Genomic DNA, 23,023 nt, shown 5'->3' on the forward strand with positions numbered 1-23,023 from the left:
AGAGAATGAAAAAGAAAGTATGAACAGATAGAATTTACCTTCAACTTCCTCTTCTTCTTCCTCCATCTGTTTGTCCCTCTCTTCTAACTGAGCTATAACTGTGTCCTTGATCTGAAAATGTTACAGAAAGAAATCTATGGACTACTCAAGTTTTTATCTGTACAGGTTGGTATATATAATGTGTGTAATAATCAAATAGTTTCACTTGTTGCATCAACAAATGTCAGACAGTGATTTTCAAACCTCACTCATAAAGCAAACTGTTGTCAGAAGTACTAGTTTTGGACCATAAACATTGGGCTTGAACCATAACCACTGGGCTCCAATAAAAAATGCTGCCACTGAATCACAAACATTGGGTTTGAACCACTAACACTGGGCTTGAACCATAAACACTGGGCCTGATCCATAAACATTAGACCTGCATGAATCATAAACACTGGGCTTGAATCATAAACATCAGCCCTGAATCATAAAATTTTGGTTTGAATCATAAACATTAATCTTGAATTATAAACACTGGGCTTGAATCAAGAACACTGGGCTTGAACAATAGACTGGGTCTGAATCAGAAGCATTGGGCTTGAATTATGAACACTGGGCTTGAACCATAAACACTAGGCTTGAATCATAAACACTGGATTTGGATCATGAACATTTGGCTTGACCCACAGACTGGGTCTGAATCATAAACATTGGGCTTGGATCATAAACACTTGGCTTGAAACATAAACTCTGAGCTTGAACCATAAACATCAGGCCTGAATCAAAAAACATTGGGACTGAATCATAAACATTGGGCTTGAACTATAGACTGGGTCTGAACCATAAACATTTGGCCTGAATCATGAATACTGGGCTTGAATCATAAACATTGGGCTTGAACCATAGACTGGGTCTGAAACATAAACACTGGGCTTGAATCATAAACATTGGGCTTGAACCATGGACTGGGTCTGAATCATAAAAACTGGGCTTGAATCATAAACATTAGGCTTGAACCATAGATTGGGTCTGAAACATAACCACTGGGCTTGAATCATAAAAACTGGGCTTGAACCATAGACTGGGTCTGAATCATAAACACTGGGCTTGAATGATATACCATAATATTCCCTAATTACTGGTAACACCTAGGGCGTATTTCCATTTTTTGTACATGTATTCAGTAAATGTAACAAATATAATCCGATTTCTAATGAATAAATCGTAACAATTACAGAGCTACTATTGTGTTGGTACAAACTAAATGTCTTCAATCAACTTACTTTTTTTTACTAATAACTACAATGTTCAACCGAAGTATACAATACCTCCTTTCTTTCTGCCTGTCCATCCAGGACCTTGTGCTCCTGTGCTAACTGCTCTGTTATGGTTCGCAGAATTAACGGAGCATTGGCCCCTCTCACAACAGCAACCAATACACCTCCCTTTAAAGCATACATGAATACATGTCAGTAGGTTGCACAGATAAAGTATTTAACAGTTAGGTCCATGTTTTGGAAAGAAAAATTTGTTTTACACAAAAAGTGAACAGCATATAAAACATGTATATTACTCTACAAAACTATTGTAGATTTACTGATATATGTATTGAATTCCAGAAAAGGACTGCACAAAGGGGCCAACTTACTCCTTTGAAAACTCACTATTTTCAAAGAACTGTTACATATCTTTCATTTTTGATGCATTTGCATTATCCCAGCAATGAAATTTCACATAAATAGGTTTTACATGGCTTTCATCAATTGTTTATTTTCATTTCTTTACAAACGGCATTCTTATTTAAAGGGGGACAACTTTTGGAGAGTATTTTAAGTATCTATACTGTACAACATGTATTGGACAGGTAGATTGTTTGTAAAGATGTTGTTCAATGGCCAAATATTTCTGCAGTTTGATGATACATTGCTAAACCTTAAAATTGTCAGCTTGACTTCTGAATTTAAAGCTGAATGTTCACAAAAAGCCATTTTTCTTTACTATTTGAACTCCAGGCTTTTAAACCTGATCCCGGATGCTCCTGAGCGGGCCAGTACCTGAGTAGAACCAAAAAGCAGATTATTGTTTTTAACAATGAAAACAAAATACTTTGCCTCATAAGATCATTTTGGACTCACAAATCACCTGTCTTAGTTTAGATATAGATGCCTATATTGACTCTTGTGAGGTTTCAAACACATGTACTTTTACTTACAGCATAAAACAAGAAGCAAGGTTCACAGCGCCCTCTATATTTCTCCAAGGCATCAATGGTGTCTGCCTTAGCCTGCCAGAAAATATCAACATATTCCAAATGTTTGCATCAGAAGTCAGAAAACAAACAATAAAGTTAATACTTTTTTAACTTTAAAAAGACTGCTATATTTACATAATCAGACTTCTTTTAATATATTTTGTTCATTCATATACATTGAAAAAATATACTATCAATAATACACTTTACAATCTTAAATTAAGAATACGACTGAAAAAGAACCATGGATTTCTGATCCCAAGTCAGATCCAAATAAATAAATGATATTCCTACTCATTTTTTCTTTAAGGTAGTTCTGCATGTTTGATAAACTCGAAGTAAAGGTGTAACATCATTTATCCGGAAAAACATAGAATAAAGCCTGGACTTTGTAACTCTACGGAATTGAAAATCACTTCATCAATTAATGGCAACTCATGAGTAAATTTATTAAATTGGCAATGTTACTATCTTTTTAAAGATAAAATATAATATTAAAATGTTTGTCATGTTAAAAATGTCTTAAAAATAAGCATGCAATGTGTGGAACTCTTAAAATCAAATTCTAAACTTGGTTCAAATGTGCAGAACTACCTTAAAATTTGAAACCCATGAACTTGTCTCCCTATCAAACATGTGTTTTTTTAGGTAAAACCACAAGTTTTATGCAAACAAAAACAATTTCACATCATTTGAAATTTAAAATATAGTATTAAATATATAATAGAGGAATTAAAGATGAAAACATTTTAATGTAAAAAACATATTAAGCAATAATTGGTAGCAGAGGATGTAAATTTCTTTTAAAAAATAAATTTGAAATTAAAAATGCAACACTTAAGTAAATGAACAGAGATAATTTCTTAAAACAACATAAAAGGAATAAATAAGGTTATAAGACAGCTAGCAAGACAGAGAAATGATTTATAGTATGCATAGGAAATAAAGAAAAAAGAAAGCAAATAAATGCAAGCTAAGAGCTTTGGATGATAACTTTGGATGATAACTGGAAATCCTTGTAGAAACAGCATCTCTCATAGTGTATATTTGCCATGTAAAGTATGTTGGATGTGTTTGAAAACTGTTTAAAAACCTTATTTCATAAACTAAACCTCTACTTCATGTTTACTGGCTAAAATCATATAGAATTGTGCATTTTGTATGAGAAATATGCATGTTTTACCAACAGAGCATTTTCATAAAAAAAAATTACTGCCGGACTATGGGTAACCGAGTTCAAAGAGAATTTTCTGAAAAAAGTGCCCAAATGTGATGGTCCACATGTACATTTCCTGCAGTTTTTGGATAGTTCTTTCATCCTGAGTAGGGGGCATTGAAAGTTTAAACCTAAGGCCCATGACCAGAAACATTACAATGTGGGCCTATGGAAACTGACTTAGTTCCCCTTGACCTTAAAAAATTCAAATGTTATTCGTTTCTTTGACAAGTTCAATGCTGTTCCGTATTTGCAACATCGGTCAGTCAGCCAAACCAGTCTTCCAGGATTTTGTGCCAGTACTGGATCGATCTTTGCAAGTAACTGAAAACTTTTCTACATGGTTCAGAGGTGAAATGCTGATGAAAGGCTTTAGCTGAAATGTCTTTTGTCAAATCGCCGCGACTGTTATACATGCAATGCTCAAGTCAAATGTTTCTCCTTCATAACTATGCTAACTATATGCTCCAATTTGTTGGGGCCTAAAAATTGTCTGTAAAGTTCTTCTTAATCTGTGTTAACATAGAAAGTTGCCTACTTAACTGCTGTGAAAATATTCTATTCTAGCTATAGTAACTTCAGAAATTCACAGGAACTCAGCCACTTAAAAGATATAGAGATAAAGGGACAGGAATTCTAGCCACTTAAAAGATATAGAGATGAGAGGGTACAGGTATTCTAGCCACTTAAAAGATATAGAGATGAGAGGGGACACAAATTCTAGCCACTTTTAAGGTCTAGAAGAAACTGGGGACAGAATCTCTAGAGGAAAAGGGACAGGAATTCTACCCACTTAAAAAGATATAGAGGAAAGAAAGTAGCTACATTGATTGGGAAATAACATGAATTAATGTAGGATGTATTATGAAACTATGCTATAAACTAAACAAGTTAAATTACTTGGAAATTGCTACACAACTCTGTATTTTTCATGAACATTTTATTTTTGTTTATATGCACAGTTTTATTCACACAGATAAAAACACAATTACAGGAGTATTGGTAATTAAAACAAGAGGCCCAAATGGGCCTAAGATGCTCACTTAAAGAACCTTGACCATCTGACCATCCGACTTTGCTTCTGACCAAGATTTATGAAAATCCTGTAAGCAGTTCATTGAATTAAAAGTTATTGAAAGTTTTTTTTTTCCTATGTTCTGCTGTCATGTGCTGCGACAGTGCCCAAAATGTGTAAACACTACAACAAACTTTAACATTAAGAAGTTGTTCATAATAATAAGATATTTCAAAACAGTTTTTATCTCTGGTGTCATAATACCATTATAATGATTGATGCCATAGACAAGGGTTGATGGAGACCCATCAACCAGTAAATGAGAAGTCATTTAAAAGAATTTCTACCTTTAGCTCTAGTAGACCCCTAAAAGAGGTCAAGTGCCCCTATTTGAACAAATTTGGAAAAGGAACTTATAAATGTTGCTCAGACCATGTTTTATGAAGATCCATCAAGCTATGCATGCGAGCCATACAAACAAATTTGTTAGAGGTCTATGCCAAGATGCTACTGGTATAATTCTGACCAGTAGTTTCAGAAGAGGTGTTTAAGTAAAAATCTTGATGCAGGATGCCAGATGTCAGACCATCCACCTATGCTAATACTAAAAATGTTCAGCTGAGCTTAAAAGCTGTGATAACTTTCTTTAAAAAAAAAATAAAAATCTGGTGTAGATAACACACTTTCTTAAAAATTTAATTGTTAATTAATTATTTTGAAACAAGTATTATATTAAACTAAATTTACAATTAAATTAAAAATGGAAAACTTGAAAAAAGTGATGCTATTTTAAAACAGTCAGTGTATAAAATGCATATACAAATTCTGAAAACGCAGACATGCAAAATGTTAACATGATTCCTTCACCAGGATTTTTTGCTACAAGAGAGATCTACGTCCTGAATAATTGGGTGCAATCTAATTTTCTCTACTCTTAACTTACGACAAAGAATTTTAATAAATCATCGCCAAGTTCATTTTTAAGTCTGCGTAAATTTGGAATTAGAGGTGTTACTGGACCTGCCCACTCTTGATAAGCATCCACCACTGAAAAATACAGCACTGCAAAGGTCAAGGTCACTGCAAAAAGGTCAAATGTGAAAGAAAACATTCACATAATGTGACTTTGTGATTTTGTGAAATAAAGTGAAATAGCCTCCAGAAATTCTGAAAAAAAAAGCTGAAAATAAGCAATTTTAAAACTTTGTTATGTAATCACGGAACTGAGGCATATTAGTTAAAAATATGTTAGATAGCAAAGGAGTCATCAGTATAACACTTTTAACCCTACAATTTCAACATGGATTCTTCTATCTACATTTTGCAGGGTTAAAAAGATTAGCTTCACCCATTCCATTATGTGAAAAAAGGAGCAAAAAAAAGCTTGTGGTGTGGAAATAAATTTGTTAGAACCAGTAGACTCCTCCCACTGGTGGAAGAATTAACCAATCAGTGCATGACTTACAATCACAAATTTTAGAAGATCATCCCCTATTTCATTTTTAATTCTCCTGAATGTTCCTAACATAGCACCTACAGGTCCACACCACTCTTGGAAAACATCAATCACTGAAAAAGTTGGTCTATTTAATAAGCTTCCATCAAACACTGTTTAAATGTTTGTTAGAAATAACATTGGTTAGCTGTCAATCAAAACATTACACCACATCCACTCAAAGCACAAATGCCAATCACAATTTCTGCATAGAAGGTATATTGATTTTTTTTTCATTTACATAAAAGATAACTGTAGCTGCAACTGAGGAAGAATGTAATTTATGGAAATAAAAAAATGTTCCTTAACTTTCAGAAACAATGAGCTTAACAGATGAAAAGAAAACATTGGCTAAACCACTTCAAAATGGTATAATAATTTTAGTATAGAATAACAATTTACAAAAGTTCTAAAAACAAAATAAATTACATTTTGGCTTACTGGTATTGCTTTGTATAAATTCTCAATCATCTACTTGTTCTAACTTAAAACTATAGAACAATTTAACTGAAACTACAAAAAAGCATAAATTGACCTTAAATTTTTCCAATTTGTATTAGTTAAAATTTGCAAAATACAGATGTTAATATATTTTGAACCCCACTCATATTTAATATAAACCAATCAGCAAGCTTCTGACTTACAATGATAAACTTAAGCAGAGCGTCTCCTATTTCATTTTTTACTTTTCTAAATACTCCTACCATTGATAAACATTGACCACACCACTCAGAATAGCAATCGACAACTGAAAAAAGGAATTCTTTTTTTAAACTATTTTTTTAACAAGGCCTGTACTGCCAATAATAAAAGGATATTTTTGGCAGAATGAAAAAATTTGCTTCATCTTTCCCTAGGCTCCTCATTTGTTGTGAAAGTGTTTTTACAAAGCGAGCTTGATAGCACAGTTATCAATGGTGTTAAAAGTATATGAGCTGAAATATCTAGAAGAGAAAGAATCTGTTAGTAATAATATGACTTGATTATCCAGTCCTCATGAATAAAGTCTTTAGTTATTGCTATATCAAAATAACTGTATGATACAGTAAAACAGTGATTGCTCAAGTCTGGGGTTGAGCAAATTGCTCACGTTATCAAAGGTTTGGAGCAATCCAAACAGAAAATATAAGGAAAATGCCTGGGAATCACACCAACTGCAGCCACTTAAGCAAAATGATGTTTCATTGAACATATCAATATGTTTTTGAACTGCAAGTCAATCAAAGCACAGTTCCAAATTAGGCTCCACCTACAGCTGATCAAACAAACAAAAGATAAACATTCTACTTTGCAATGCTTCACCAAATCTTAAATTATTAGCCAATCAACATGCAGGCTAGTTCCTAGACTCCACCCACAGATGAGCAATCAGCCAATCGACATGCAGTCTATCTTAATAGACTCCACCCACGGATGAGCAATCAGCCAATCAGCATGGGACTTACTGTGACAAATGACAATAAGCTATCGCCAAGTTCATTATTAATTTTCTTGAACTGCCCAGTCATACTAGTTGTAGGACCACACCAGTCCGAATAAGCATCAACAACTGAAACAAAGGGATGTAACTATAGAGTAAAAAGGAAATTCTTTTGGATACTTAATATCAATTGTAGAAATTTTGGTGGCATGTATATTTTGTAGTTCAAAGTAACAGTATGAAGTCTTCAAGCAAATTAATAAAATCCTTTACAATAATTACAAACCATTTCTGACTGAAATGCCTGTTAAAAGAATAATTAACCCATACACTAAAAATCACAAGTCTGAAAGAAAACAACAAAATCATTAAATCAACATACCGAAATTCTTAAATCAAAATAATGATCAAATTTAAAAACATTCAGATATGGAGTATACTATATGAGAAAATGAACAAATTTCAAACATACATTCACACATCAAACGAGTGAAAGTAAAGTGCATATTGCGTGAAATGTGTACATGTATACATGCACATAACTGACAATATAAGAAAGATACCACATGTATAAAATGTGATATCTTTATATCATTTAAATTTCTTACTGAAAGTAACAAATGCTCTTTTGTCAGGCTTTTTTGTAAAACCAAAATGCACTCTTCGTACATTGTATATTATGAAACATGCTAAAATACTAGTGTCAATTTTTTTTTTATTGTGTAAGAATTGTTTTTACTGTTTTAACATAATTATATATCTTGAGATGTGACCCCAAGCTGCAATTTCTGAATAAGATATGACATTATCTGGTAATATTAAAAGTTCCCTCTACGGAATGAAGTGTGTTAAACTCGATCCCCGGCCACTGCCCCTCAGTGTCTTAAAATTATAGATATTTAATTATAACAATCTGAAGGGTTACTAAATCAATATGATCACATTCTTTATCTCCCATATTATTATTGTTCATTCAGCATATAGAGGGGACTAAAACCAGTTATTGCCAAGGATGTTTTTATAATAACACTGAACTAAATTCATAGAATAAAAATAATGATTAATTACACCCACTAATCAAAAACATCCTTGTGCATGCAATTATGAATACACATTGAATATAGCATAATAATTCATATAATAACATGAACTTTTGTTATACCAAAGAATTATAGTAGAATCCCAAAAACTCAATTATTTAAAAGAAAATGTTTCAAACATTTAAGAAATAAAAATCACACAAGAATATGTTTCAAAAAGTAAAATATCTTTTCTGAAAGTCTTTGGTACAACAACAGCCTCATGTGGCATGTAAATCAAAGAGAACAATATATATATTTTGCAAAAACTTTTCAAATAACAACGAGAACGCAAACATTCAAACACGAGCAGGATAGGCGACCATGTTTTACTTACTGCAAACAGCAAAAGTAGGTCATCATTTATATCATTGCGATATTTTCTAAAAGTGCTGAGCATTCCGGAACATAAGCCGCACCAGGCCTGGTATACATCTACAACTTTATTGGAGGAAGGAAAATATATACAGATTATCACGACAGATACCTACGCACAAAAAACTAATCATAGTTACATGGCAACCCAACCATTGCATTGTTCTCATTACGAGTAGGGAAACTTCCTGTTTGGGAAAGCAGTATCTGTTTTTTTCCTTCTTCCCGTATGGGAAACTTTGGAAAGCAAAATCGCCTTTATTTTACATGCTTCCTTCAAAGGGCCCGGTGCATAAGAATATATATGGTTCATTAAATAAAATATCATATCATGTCCCAACAAATACCTTGATTTTCTTAAGGTTAGTGGCTGATCTAGGAATGTTTACAATGCGAATATAATCATAGAAATATGCACATGTTCTGCAGTGGAAATATTATTGTGTGACTTTAGGAGCACAATATTATTCTGCAAAAGAACGAGTCCATGCAAATCTAATAATCTTTTTATTACATATACATACTACACTTGTAATTATATAAATGATATAAATTTGTTCTTTAGCCTAGTAAAAGTTTAAACTGAAAAGATCATCATTAAAAAACCTTTGAACGTGATGACATGCATGAAACTGACATCACAAATGACGTCATGCACCCAATATGAAACTGGAACATCAATATGGAAAAATACTGATGTTTCGGGTTCTGCTGTAACTTAATGGAATGTATAAATGAGAATGTAATAAGTATGCATACAGTAGTACAGTAATCATTACAAATTTTACAAATGGCCACTACTTACAAAAATGCAGAAACTCTTTGAAACAGGAACTGAAAAGTCTACATGTGATAATATGCTCCCTCATTCTCTCTATTGTACTGTTATATTCTTAATTGAAATAGGCTATTACAAATATATAAATACATTCCACGTGAGAGTAATGCTCTTTACTCCAACTCTTAAAATAAACTTCCAGGGAGGGAGAGTTGATAATTATTTAAGGCTCTAGATAGCCAATGGGTATAAAACAAAGTACAAATGGCTCTTACCACAAAGTCCCTCTTTGGAGAGCATGTCCTCCCATTCTTCCTGGGTCTCTATCTCCCGCTGTAACTGGATTTCCTTTCCTTTTCGTGCCATTCCTCCGCCTTTCTTCTTTTCAGCCTAAAATATTAATAGTAACTGTTACAATCAAGGAGATATGGCACTTAAGCTACAGATTAAGGAACTTTAAAAGCTCATTGGCTCATTCTCACAGTCTAAATTCCTGTGAAATATACACAAGGAGGATCATGGACATAAAAATCAGGTTCAGAAATGGATCAATGAATGTTATGATGCCAATGGGCAATTTCAAGAAAGAGCCTGGGTTCTAAGTCAGTTTTATAACCTTAGACACTGGTGTCCTTAGTGGAAGCATGGTACCAACTTCAAACAGTTTGTGAAGGTTCAAGAATGCAATAAAAGATTTACACTAAAAAACAACTAATTTTTGACATAAAACATTTAACTCAGATTAAAATACTTCTGTGTTACAGGTTTTAATGAAATATCACTTGATAGATTATTACAACTGTATAGTGACATATTTCCAGGTAACTTTTGTGAAAATTTTAGGGAAAAATTGATATTTTTTTTCTTTCACGATTTCATTGAAATTTTTTTGCAAAAAGTATTTTTATCATAATAGTTATCAAGAAAAAATTGTCAAAGCAGTGCCCACTAGTGCTTCAAGATAATCTGATAACTTAAAACTTTTCACGAAAATAAAAGATTTTGTGAAAATCAAAACATTTTGTGAAAAAAGGATTGTCTACTTTAAATTAATCCTAGAACAGTCTCAAATAGGAAATTCAGATTTATTTTTTAAAATATTTTAATTTTTGTGAAAACTTAATATTAGTTCTGTGAAAACAAAACAGATCAGTTGTGAAAAAATTCTGTCTACTTATATATATAAATTTTAAAAAAGAAACATTTTCATGAAAATATCTGTGTTGTATCGTAAACAGAACTAGGCACTGGCAAGAATTTTCCACCTGAAGTGTGACTGTAACTTAAGTGAATAAAAATTATCTAAGTTTTGGCTCAAATTTTTTTTATTTAATAATGAAATTTATCTGGATATCATATTCAACAAGAGTGCCAGAATGTCACAATATACGCCCGTCACAGCAAATTTCTTTACTCTAGCACCTGTATTTGCAAATGGAATTTTAATTTTGTGGTTGTTTAGTAATCATTGTAAGTCTTTTGTTTTTCTAAGTCCACTAAAAAACTCCTTACCAGGTAGAGATACCTTACAATACACCTAAAATTTGAAAGTAACATCTATGTTGTACCACAGAAAAGTGGTCTTGTTTTTTCCCTACGGTCAATTATAAAAAAGTTACAATATAAGTTATTTATAGTAACAACTAAGGGAAGGTAATCTTTAAAGAAAAAAAAAAAAAAAAAAAAATCCAAAAAAAAATTGTAAGTCCACACAAAAATCTTTACCAGGTAGAGATTGGTCAAAATACACCTCATAATTGGATGTAGCATGCATGTTGTACTACAAAAAAGTGGTCTCAATTTTTCCCTACGACTAGTAATGAAAAAGTTACAATATAAGCTATTTATAGTAACAACAAAGGGAAGTAATTCTAAAAAGGGAACTGCGCATGACACTTCGTCTCATGATGGTGTATAATTGTGCCAAGTTACATCAAAATCCCTCCATGCATGAAGAAGAAATGCTTCGGACAAAGTCATTCTTGTATCTGACCTTTGGCCTCTAAGTGTGACCTTGACCTTAGACCTAGGGACCTGGTGCTTGTGCATGACACTCCGTCTCGTGGTGGTGAACATTTGTGCCAAGTTATATCAAAATCCCTCTATGCATGAAGAAGAAATGCTCCGGACAAGGTTTTCATTCTTGTATCCTTTGACCTCTAAGTGTGACCTTGACCTTAGACCTAGGGACCTGGTTCTTGCGCATGACACTCTGCCTCGTGGTGGTGAACATTTGTGCCAAGTTATATCAAAATCCCTCTATGCATGAAGAAGATATGCTCCGGACAAAGTTTTCTTTCTTGTGTCCTTTGACCTCTAAGTGTGACCTTGACCTTAGACCTAGGGACCTGGTTCTTGCGCATGACACTCCGTCTCATGATGATGAACAACTGTGCCAACTTTCATCAAAATCCCTCCATGCATGAAGAATATATGCTCCGGACAAAGTCATTCTTGAATTTAACCTTTGACCTCTAAGTGTGACCTTGACCTTAGACCTAGGGACCTGGTTCTTGCGCATGACACTCTGTCTCATGATGGTGAACAACTGTGCCAAGTTTCATCAAAATCCCTCCATGCATGTAGAAGATATGCTCCGGACAAAGTCTGTGGACGCCGCCCGCCCGCCATCCCGCCCGCCCGCCCGCCAGGGGCGTTCCCATAATACGTCCCGTTTTTCAAACGGGCGTATAAAAATATGTTACTATACAACTGTTTTATTCGATCTGCACTTAATAAATTATCATCATAGTCATGCAGCGCTTATTCTGACAAATATATTGACCATTAAAGAATAAATTTATAATAAAAAAGTTTGTGAAATAAGGGGATGTATATTACATGGGAGTCATAATATAATAATACTCAATAAAGAGTTAATGTGAAAGAATATTTACAATACAAACTATACTAATAGTGTATACTTAAAGATAACAGAAATATAAATTTAAGAAACATTTAAGGTCAAACTCGATCACAACAAAGTTTTTGACAAAAAGGACAGTTTATATAAAGTAACAAATCCTACAATATCTTTTCATCTTTTTATCACAAAATGCATCAGAATGCACCACTTTTATCTAAGTCCCTAAAATTTCCCCGGGGGAGGTTCCCAACCCCCACCTTCATGTCTTGTTGTGCATACAATTTTTGAAGCTCTGGCTATGCCTTATAATGCAGACTGAAATAATATTTATCAGTAATTATAGAATTATAAAACAAATTACAGTAGCAATAATCTTAAGAACATACATTACATTTTTTTAACTGTATGTTCTGTTCTTAAGAGTTCAAACAATATTATTTGAAAAATCTCATGACTGATTTATAACTATATAAGGCTGTAAAAAAAAATGAAGTGTGGTGAAAAAATTTAAGAAGCGTGCTATAAATTGAATTATGAAGTGTAAAAACTGAAAATTCCTATCTGCTAATAGGAAAGGAAAACAACAAGATCTGACAATACAATTAGCCATGATAATGCATTTTTATTTCTAACAAATTTACGTCAAGATTTTGGTGCAAAGTAAAATATAAAACAAGAGGACCATGATGGTCCTGAATCGCTCACCTATTCCCACATGACCCAGTGTTGAACTGAGTATGACCTAGTTATTTCTATTATTTGACATAGTGACCTAGTTTTTGAGCACATGTGACCTAGATATCATCAAGATAAAAAATTCTGACCAATTTTCATGAAGATCCATTGAAAAATATGACCTCTAGAGAGGTCACAAGGTTTTTCTATTATTTGACCTAATGACCCAGTTTTTGAAGGCACGTGACCCACCTTTAAACTTGACCTAGATATCATCAAGGTGAACATTCTCACCAATTTTCATGAAGATCTCGTAAAAAAAAATGGCCTCTAGAGAGGTCACAAGGTTTTTCTATTTTTCGACCTACTGACCTAGTTTTTGACCGCACATGACCCAGTTACGAACTTGACCTACATATCATCAAGCTGAACATTCTCACCAATTTTCATGAAGATCCATTGATAAATATGGCCTCTAGAGACATCACAAGGTTTTTCTATTTTTAGACCTACTGACCTAGTTTTTGACCGCACGTAACCCAGTTTCGAACTTGACCTAGATATCATCAAGGTCAACATTCTGACCAATTTTCATGAAGATCTCTTTAAAAAAAAAAAATATGGCCTCTAAAGAGGTCACAAGGTTTTTCTATTTTTAGATCTACTGACCTAGTTATTGACTGCACGTGACCCAGTTTCAAACTTGACCTAGATATCATCAAGATAAACATTCTGACAAATTTTCATAAAGATCCCATGAAAAATATGGCCTCTAGAGAGGTCACAAAGTTTTTCTATTTTCAGACCTACTGACCTAGTTTTTGACCGTACGTGACCCAGTTTCAAATTTGACCTAGATATCATCAAGGTGAACATTCTGACCATTTTTCATGAAGATCCATTGAGAAATATGGCCTCCAGAGAGGTCACAAGGTTTTTCTATTTTTAGACCTACTGACCTAGTTTTTGACCCCACATGAGCCAGTTTCGAACTTGACCTAGGTATCATCAAGATGAACATTCTGACCAATATTCATGAAGATCTCATTAAAAAATATGACCTCTAGAGAGGTCACAAGGTTTTTCTATTTTTAGACCTACTGACCTAGTTTTTGACCGCACGTGACCCAGTTTCAAACTTGACCTAGATATCATCAAGGTGAACATTCTGACCAATTTTCATGAAGATCTCATGAAAAATATGGCCTCTAGAGAGGTCACAAGGTTTTTCTATTTTTAGATCTACAGACCTAGTTTTTGACCGCACCTGACCCAGTTTCGAACTTGACCTAGATATCATCAAGATGAACATTCTGACCAACTTTCATAAAGATCCCATGAAAAATGTGACCTCTAGAGTGGTCACAAGCAAAAGTTTATGGACGGACGGACGCACGGACGCCACGCGATCACAAAAGCTCACCTTGTCACTTCGTGACAGGTGAGCTAATGATACACTGATGATAAAGTCTAAATGAACAAAAATATTTTTGGGCAATATAAGACAAAGAGGTGTCAACTTGATAGATGCTGCATGAAAGCTTGATAATAACTGTAACATCTGACAAAATGAAAAGCATGCATAAGAAGAATTCATGACATACCACACACTCAATCATGGTTCATGACTAATCAAAATATGGATATACTATTCTTTTAACTTAGAATGTAGGAAGAAACATGTTAAGTTTTGTTTTCATACTTTATGAAAATTGATATTTTGTATTTATCAGAATATGATGCTAATCCCTATAGATCCAAAGTAAGAACAAGGTTAGTTTTAACATAAAAAGTTGCTTTTTCAGGTAATACAGTCTATCTACCAAAATCTTCACAAATTTCAGCAATATATCAGATGATTTTATCATTTCTTATATATACCTTGTAAGACTTGATATAAATTGTTTAGATTCCTTGTCAGTTCATGTGAGGTATGTCCTAAATTACATAATAACATGAACAAAACTTTAACAAAATTACCATTGTTTGCAAGATCTAAATAATGCTGAAATTCAAAAATACCTGTGCATTATTTATATAAATTCTTTCAATATCCTGATTAACATAAATATTATGACATTGTGTAGACAACAGAAAAACTGGCAGTCATTGAAAATAATTAAAACAGTGCTCCTTTTGTGCACCTGCACTTTACTGTACACATCAATACATACTCACTCAGTCTTTATTCTTATATTAAGAGCTACGACCCCACTAAATCCCGTTTTCATTTTTTTGATACTGAATGGGTAACTAATATAATCTATTTTGATAATTGTAACAAACACAAACCCTGCCTTTCAAAATCCTAGAAAAAGTGCATACTCTGATAAAGTGCATTCTAGTCCCTCTGGTTTAAGCCTAGAACCCATAGCAGCAGACATAATTATATTATCAGATTGTCAATTGATTCCGACTGCATATTGGTGCATGATTTTTGTTGGGGCTATACCACCACAAGTATGCTACACATCTGTAACTGTGCCAAGTAAACCATAGTCTCAAAATGTGATGTGAATTATGGAGGCTAAACTGGTATACAACCACTTAATAATCTGCACATTTATGTCATGCACCATGTCAAACAACGGACCCCTAACAACAGCCGTTTTTCATCGCTCCTTCATTACTTATGAAAAACAACTTTGATGCATAACTATTGAAGTGTACTTTGGTTTGGTTTAGAAACAACCTAGATCCTATCCGAAATTGTTCTCGGGCCAATGATTCAATTTGTTTAGCAGGCGGTATGCCAACATATATGCAGTAATTTGCAGCAAAATGTGTTAAAAGAGCTACAATGGGGAACACTCGAATCAAACCGCCAGAAACACCAACTGACAATGCTCTACCGCACAGTAAACCACCTCGTTGACATAGATGATAACAAATATCTGACTCCGAGTCTGAGAAAGGTCATGCCATGACACAAGCATGGAAATGGTTTCTTGCCACACCCTACATCTACAGACAGTCTCAAGTTTAGCTTTTTCCCACGTACTATACCCCTATGGCATGATCTACCAGCAGCTGTTGCTGAGGCCCCTTCTTAGGCATCTTTTAAGAGCAGGCTCTCCCACCTGACCTTCTAAAGGGACACCCTTCCCAGTTACAAATTAGGTGTTCATATGATGGACTCGAGCTATGTCGGCGGGGCCTTGTGCCCTGGTACCGCCACGGAAGCCGAATTGGTCGTGTCCTGGTGGACCTGAAAAGTGACTGGGTATAATTCTTCACAGTTCTAACTTTTGTCTATCTGCACCCAATCTTGACCGGGACTCAAACTTCTACCTTTCACTATTTACAGTTTTCTCACACTTTCTCTTTTCTTGCGCACCGTCAAAGAAATGTCAAGTCTGACAGTTTGGCGTAATGATGTAGATGTAGATGTGTTTTTAACCTGCTTTACTGCTCTTGTCTCCAATTAACATATTTATCGTACAGTTACCTGAATCAGTGGGGCACCAGAATCGGTATATTTTGTTTAAGCATGCTCCTTGTTTGAACAGGGAGTCGTATGACATAATAAGTTTTTGCAGTGGTTGTGTAAACTTATTAACTACATCACAGCTGTCAAACTTTGCAAAATGTGATTTTAAATAAAAAGTAATGATGATTTAAAATACCCATGTGTAAATTTTCATGAATTTCTTATTACTTTTTTCCACTGTTACAAAATCTCCTCTACTTCCCACACTTTTTAACCATTTGAAACAATATTTTGTATGATTTAGTTTCAAGATCTGCCGAAATTATAAATATATGGTAAAATAATATGCATTACCCAGAATTAGCATACTGGGTATTCCCAAAATTTCATCTTCTTATATATTTTTGTTGTAAAAAGTACTGTTTTACCTCCATTTGTTTCACATGTGAATGTAAATAAATCTTGTTTTTTTCTGCCAGAAATGGAAAGATTGCAGTTAAATAGTTGCATCTCATTTGTATTCACTCAATTTGGAGAATGTAACCATAAAGGATGTCACCATCATCCACCTCTTATACTGCTGCTTGCAAATGGAGCCTAGACTGCATGGTGGTTTTCACTGCCATTGCTATGGTTAACCTTACTTGATACAAATATTACAAATCCCAGTAAATATATTCATTTTCATGACAAGAAAGTATTGCTTTTATGATAACTTTAATGTTTTGGACATACTTTTCCATTTTAATATCACTTAATCATATGACATACGAGTACACTGATTCAGGTGTCGGCATTTAGACATACCACTTATAGGGGTCATGTTATTAAAATGGCTCTGATTTTAAATTAAAAGCTTGTTTTAAAAAATTTGGATCTCTTTAGGATGCACAAGTAAATAATGTATTAAAATAAGTTCATTTTGATATATTTAACCCAAGTTTAGACAAATGCAAAGGAGATGAATCCTTATCCCCACCAATACTGGTAACTCCAGGTTAACTGTTTTCAAACTCACTTTCTCACTTTGACATCTCTCTCTGTCAAATTCAATACTTTTGTAAATATCATTCTCTAGCACTGACAGCTCCTCTGTTAGTAATACCCGAAAAGGAGGTTAAAAACTAATCGTAGATAGATATAAAATGGCCCAGGCAGGTCTTTAGTAACCCGGACTATAACAAATGATACCTGTAACTGTATGCTGCTTTCTCCTTAATTCGAGCCTCTTAAATCTTTTAGAGGTGTGCAAATTTTTGTAAACCTGTTCAATTAAATAATTTTTGTTTTTTGTTACAAAAATATTTGCATTTAACAATGGCAATAAGAATTACAATGTTATCATCTTTTATATGTATTTTTTTTTGCACGAGACTGAAGGAGGTGAAACTCTACATCATTTTAAAATTTTCTCATCAATTCGAGCCCTCTGTTTGGAAGGTCATTCCCAGTAGGCATTTGACGTCGGTTAGACGTCGTATAGACGTCGGACCCCGACGTCGGATTAACGTTGGATTTTGGTTGGATTTGCAAACCGTTTAGACGTCGGATCCCGACGTTGGCTAGACGTCGCAATCCGACCATTTTCCAACCAAACTCTAACCACTTACCAACCAAAATCTGACAAAATTTTCAACGGAATTTGCAATCAAACAAGTAATCAACACATGTATTTTATCATCTTTATTTCACATGATAGCGACATAAGTCTAATATCATAAATTCAAAAAAGGTAATCCAGTAATTGAAACTTTCAAGTTTAGTCATGTCTGCATGATTCTTCAACTCCGCTAAAATTCCCAGCTGAAATGTATAACATTTGACAGTTTCATCATTTCATAAAATTTGAAAACTTATACAAGTATGTAATGCTAGAGCTATTACTAAAGAACATAATTGCTACGTGCAAAACAAACATGTTTTATTTTAAATTCTAAAAGAAATCTCTATAACCTCATAAAATGTAATGAAGTTTTATGTTAAACGCAATTGATTTTTAAAGTACATGTAATAAACATAATGCATCACACTAAAAAGAATAACTATTAAACTAAGTACAATTTTCAAAATTCTGCTACTCACGTTGTGGATCCCTTTGTGTAAAGTATTTATAAACTTGCTCTATCTTATCCCACAAAATATCAAATTACCGGAAGACTTGTGTAAACCGATGCAAGCTTATCTCGCAAACGCATGACTAATAAACAACATGTGTAGAAGAAGATCCTTAGGTGAATATAGAATAATTTATACATGTGTATAGAATGCAATTTTTTCCTGAACAGTTTTAAATTGGTAAAAAAGAAATTCGTTTCCGAAAATAGACAATCTCATGCGATTTTGTAACATAATTAATGATAATGTTTGATGTGCAAATGAACTATTATTTATAAGCGCATGTTCAGGCATAACTATCTTTAAACTATTATAGCAAAATTACACCAGTTAATTTCATAAATGAAAACATTTAAACAGACTTTCTAACCAACCTAATTCCAACGTCTCCTAGACGTCTAAGTCTGACGTCTATTAGACGTCGTGGTTATGACGTTGGTTAGACGTTGGATTCAGGCCCCGATTTCACGAAAAAACTTAAGTATTTGCTTAACTAAGTCTGTTATTTCAAATGCTTCTTTTTGCCCTTTATGTGTTTTCAATTTTGACTTTTTCATCTATAACAGGACCGTATATGACTATTTCATAGATCAAAACACAACAATTCTGAATTTTACTTAAAACTAAGTATAGAAATAAGAAATATACTTAAGCAAATACTTAAGTTCAATATATCGTGCTTAAATAGAAATATCATATTTGCATGACCGAAATAAGTTTTGCAGACAAATACTACTAACCATAGTATAATTTATCTCTAAATACATTGTTATTGAAAAAAAATCAACATTAAATAACAATAACTTAAGCAATAGCGCAGTTTTTAAATAACAGACTTAACTAAGTTATTACTTAAGTTTTTTCGTGAAACTGGGGCCAGGTCGCCGACGTTGAAACCAAAATCCAACGTCTAACCAACGTCGGTACGACGTCAGGTGTTTACTGGGTTAAATGTTTATGTTTGCATATTCTATTTCCATAAAGCAAATTTCTATCAAGATTGACTTCTTGTTCACTCGTTACAACAGTCGAAATATGCTCAGGGTGCTTTTAATTTGAAATTTTGGCTCACAGTATTACCCACTATGTAATTTCCTTTTGAAATAAGCAGTTTTAGATGCAAAAATTTAAAATAGGTATTTAATCAATTTTTCAGTGGTTTCATTACTAATATTTTCCAAGGCATTTTAAAATGTAAATGACACAAGTTTCTGATGGAAGAACATGCTACATGAGCATGAATTTTACTATAACACAAGGGCTCGAATCGATGAGAAAGCTCGAATCGACGAGAAACAGGCATAATTATATTGCAATATATAAAAGAGTCGCAGATCGGTCAGATAAAATTTCATTTCATAACTTAATTTTATGGTCAAATTGAGATAAAGTATATGATTTACTGTCCTAGTCTATGTAATGGAAGAGTGATAGTCCCCCACCCACCTTTGCTCTGGCACTTGGAATCTGGATACAAATAAGAAACACTTGACAAATTTGTCACAATGCAAACAAAAAATATGTCAGATAAGAGTAAGCTGTTTAGGTCTCAAATTTTTATTAATTTCTAAGCAAAAAAAAAAACAAACAACAAAATATGCTTTACCTACAAATCCTTTGAAATTCTACTTTGTGCTGGAAACACCAAACAAACGCGCACCTGCCGAATGTTTACGGTTGCTGCTGACAGCAATAACTTCCGGTTAGAATTTTATCGCGTTATTGTTAAACGAAATTATAAATGTTTTTCTAAAAAGTGTTGGTACTGATTTATTACAAAATTTTATAGACATATTTATTAAAATCTAAGAACACGAAAAATCATTATCCTTCAACTCTTTTATTTCTTCAAATTTCGTTTGAAATCAATTTTATTTTTTAAATTTAAGATGGCTTCCGAAGCTGTCGCAGAATCGCCGAAGCAGGAAATAAACTTTGATATCGAGGTAATCAGAAGATGTTTTGAGATGCATACAAAGACTGTTCAAGTTTTACTTATACAAAATTGTGTAGAAGAAGTTTCAAGCTGTTATAACTTTCTTTAATGCTTAAACATCCTTTAAATTTGAGTGGGTGTAGTTTTTCCTAACATAAAAAAGTGGGTGGGGAGAGTAAAAGGATTGCAAAAATGAAGTCATGTTAACACATTTAAGCAAGTGATATATTTTTGCCACTTCAGTAGTTCAAAAGTAGAATGTCTGCTTTGAGTGCATAAGTTCTGAAGTTTGATCCTAGCGGTGATACCAAGAATTCAGGTCTTTACCTGATGTTACACCATGGCGGCATGGGTCTTTACTCATCCCAAAAAGTCTAAGGTTTTATCTTTTTTTTTTAACAACATTTTTTCATATCTTAAAATCATTTTATTCAGAATTGTGTGTCTATAAGCCTTGTTGTTTGCATTAATATGAATTAAGGCACTGCCTAGCATGGGGATTTATCTTTTATATATACGTACTTACGAAGAAATAATCATCACTCAAAAGAAAGTGAAACTTCGCTCTAAACAGTGAAGTTTACATTTAGTGCCATCATACCTTTTACAGCGAATATCATACTTTGCAAAATTTATGGGAAACGGTGACGTCATTCACCGCGTTCTCGCACTGGCATTAGGATTTTTTGTTTGTTTGTTTGCACTCCACCAGGAAGGTCTAATACGGGGAGTAGAAACTCCGTATAAATCAATACATTTATCTGTATTATGCTGTCGTCCATACCTGTAAATATCGACCAGTCGTTAGCGATCGATATTTTTTTTTCGCCACTATCGATTAGCATGTAATTAGCATATTACCTCATGTTAATCATGGAGCTATAACACTTATTGTTCAAAGGGTTTACCAGTCACATGTTAAGTGGCGATAATTAGATGATCAGAGATTGATCTAAAGGGATTCTGAAGCAAAAACAGGATGCGACTTAATTATTATGAATTAACTCGAGCTCACTTCCCTGAAGAAATATTTTACCACGTAACTTCAAACCTTTATCAAAGTGCCGATTTTTGTTGGATCTGAATAAAAAAAAAATGGAAAATAACAGAAAGCTGACACTTTTCTTAATCTTGTAGAGCCATAATTATAATTATTGTTTATAATGTCAGATTTCTACATACAGAAACAAACATTCATCTTGAACGTAGGGAATGTTTCAAAAGAAATTGTTGTTTAAACTCCAAAAATTAGTTTAATAAATTTAATCTTAAAACTGATGTGTGAAAAATACAATGTATTTAAATTAAAATAACAATTTTTTTTTTTAAAAGGCCGACAACGGAGTTACATTTAGTATTCCGAACTTCTAGATAAAACTGCAGAAAACTATCTAGGTTTAACACGCATTTAAATGGTGAAGAACAGAGCAATATCATAAACAAATATTTTCAGGCAACAGTTTACAGTTTTGACATGCTATTTTCATTAAAATATGTCCTAATTTTTTTGTTCTAAATACTCTGAATCAACAAGGCAAATATCATGTAAAAAACGACATCTTTCTCTCTGGGTAAGACAAGTCTAGATTTAGCCATTTTCACAGGGCGAAAAGTAACATTAATGTAGATATTTTCCACTTAAAAACAGATGCAGGCAATAATTTCATGGCAGAACTTTTGTTTTCAACAAAAAATTCAACAAATGCTTTCCCAGATTTTCACTGAAAGGACGAGTTAAACTGTAAGGCGTAAGTGTTTGAGTAATAGCAGAATAACCTACGGCATACGCTTCGATTGGACGACAGCATAAGATAAGATAAATGCCGGTTTCCAGTCCCCGTATCAGTTGTTCCAGACTCCACGTAGAAACTTGACGGCCTTTACACTTCCTTACTGTTTTAGAAGTGTTTTTCAGTTGCATGTACAGAATCATGTTGGCGCGGTTTACGAATTTCTGTGACTTATTCGGGGTGCTCAGATGTTCTTGCAGACAACCAGTCTGCGTTGTGTACATAAACCGGAACCGGAAAACATCGAAAAAATTGCCTCAGTATGTGCAGACAAGAAAGACGAATAACTAAATACGGACGTTACCGTCTTGGGGATTTTCATCAGCAGACTGTTATTAGTGTTAACCAAATCCCAGCCAAACTGGTTCGCCCGCATGGGCTTCAAGGATGAACATCTCCATGGAACCTCCTAAGTAACCGTCTCAGGAAAGATGTGCAGCCTCGACCGGGACTCGAACCTTGGACCTTTGTCTCACCGTGCCAACACTGTACCAATTGAGATACCGAGGCCACCCGATATGAGAACCGCTACAATACATTTAAATGATAAAGATTCTTGTCACACTTTTCTGAATTCAAGATTTAAGAAATTGATAT

At 33.6% G+C, this 23,023-nt stretch overlaps 2 protein-coding genes across 25 annotated transcripts in view; one reads left to right on the top strand and one right to left on the bottom strand.

The window, feature by feature from the left end:
- Positions 1-20,397, bottom strand: part of LOC123539431 (thioredoxin domain-containing protein 6-like) — a 70,073-nt gene extending 49,676 nt beyond the window's left edge. For 14 of the 24 annotated variants that reach the window (XM_053529469.1, XM_053529479.1, XM_053529480.1 and 11 more), the window contains exons 1-7: positions 20,307-20,384; positions 15,136-15,160; positions 9,890-10,004; positions 8,799-8,902; positions 2,198-2,269; positions 1,314-1,430; positions 39-111 (exon numbers count right to left, since the gene is read on the bottom strand). In XM_053529469.1, the coding sequence (XP_053385444.1) occupies positions 39-111; positions 1,314-1,430; positions 2,198-2,269; positions 8,799-8,902; positions 9,890-10,004; positions 15,136-15,138 (484 nt within the window). In that variant the 5' untranslated portion in view covers positions 15,139-15,160; positions 20,307-20,384. Of the gene's footprint in view, positions 1-38; positions 112-1,313; positions 1,431-2,197; positions 2,270-5,410; positions 5,515-5,932; positions 6,037-6,606; positions 6,711-7,407; positions 7,512-8,798; positions 8,903-9,889; positions 10,005-15,135; positions 15,161-20,306 lie in introns of all 24 variants that reach the window. The other 10 variants (XM_053529474.1, XM_053529459.1, XM_053529461.1 and 7 more) reach the window with 9 other exon arrangements.
- A 138-nt stretch (positions 20,398-20,535) lies between these two features.
- LOC123539430 (vacuolar protein sorting-associated protein 8 homolog) overlaps positions 20,536-23,023 on the top strand; it is a 69,976-nt gene continuing 67,488 nt past the window's right edge. The window contains exon 1 of the mRNA XM_053529391.1: positions 20,536-20,646. Within this exon, the coding sequence (XP_053385366.1) occupies positions 20,590-20,646 (57 nt within the window). The 5' untranslated portion in view covers positions 20,536-20,589. The remainder of the gene's footprint in view (positions 20,647-23,023) is intronic.

The sequence above is a fragment of the Mercenaria mercenaria genome, chromosome 18 (assembly GCF_021730395.1).
Source record: "Mercenaria mercenaria strain notata chromosome 18, MADL_Memer_1, whole genome shotgun sequence".
NCBI classification, from domain to species: domain Eukaryota; kingdom Metazoa; phylum Mollusca; class Bivalvia; order Venerida; family Veneridae; genus Mercenaria; species Mercenaria mercenaria.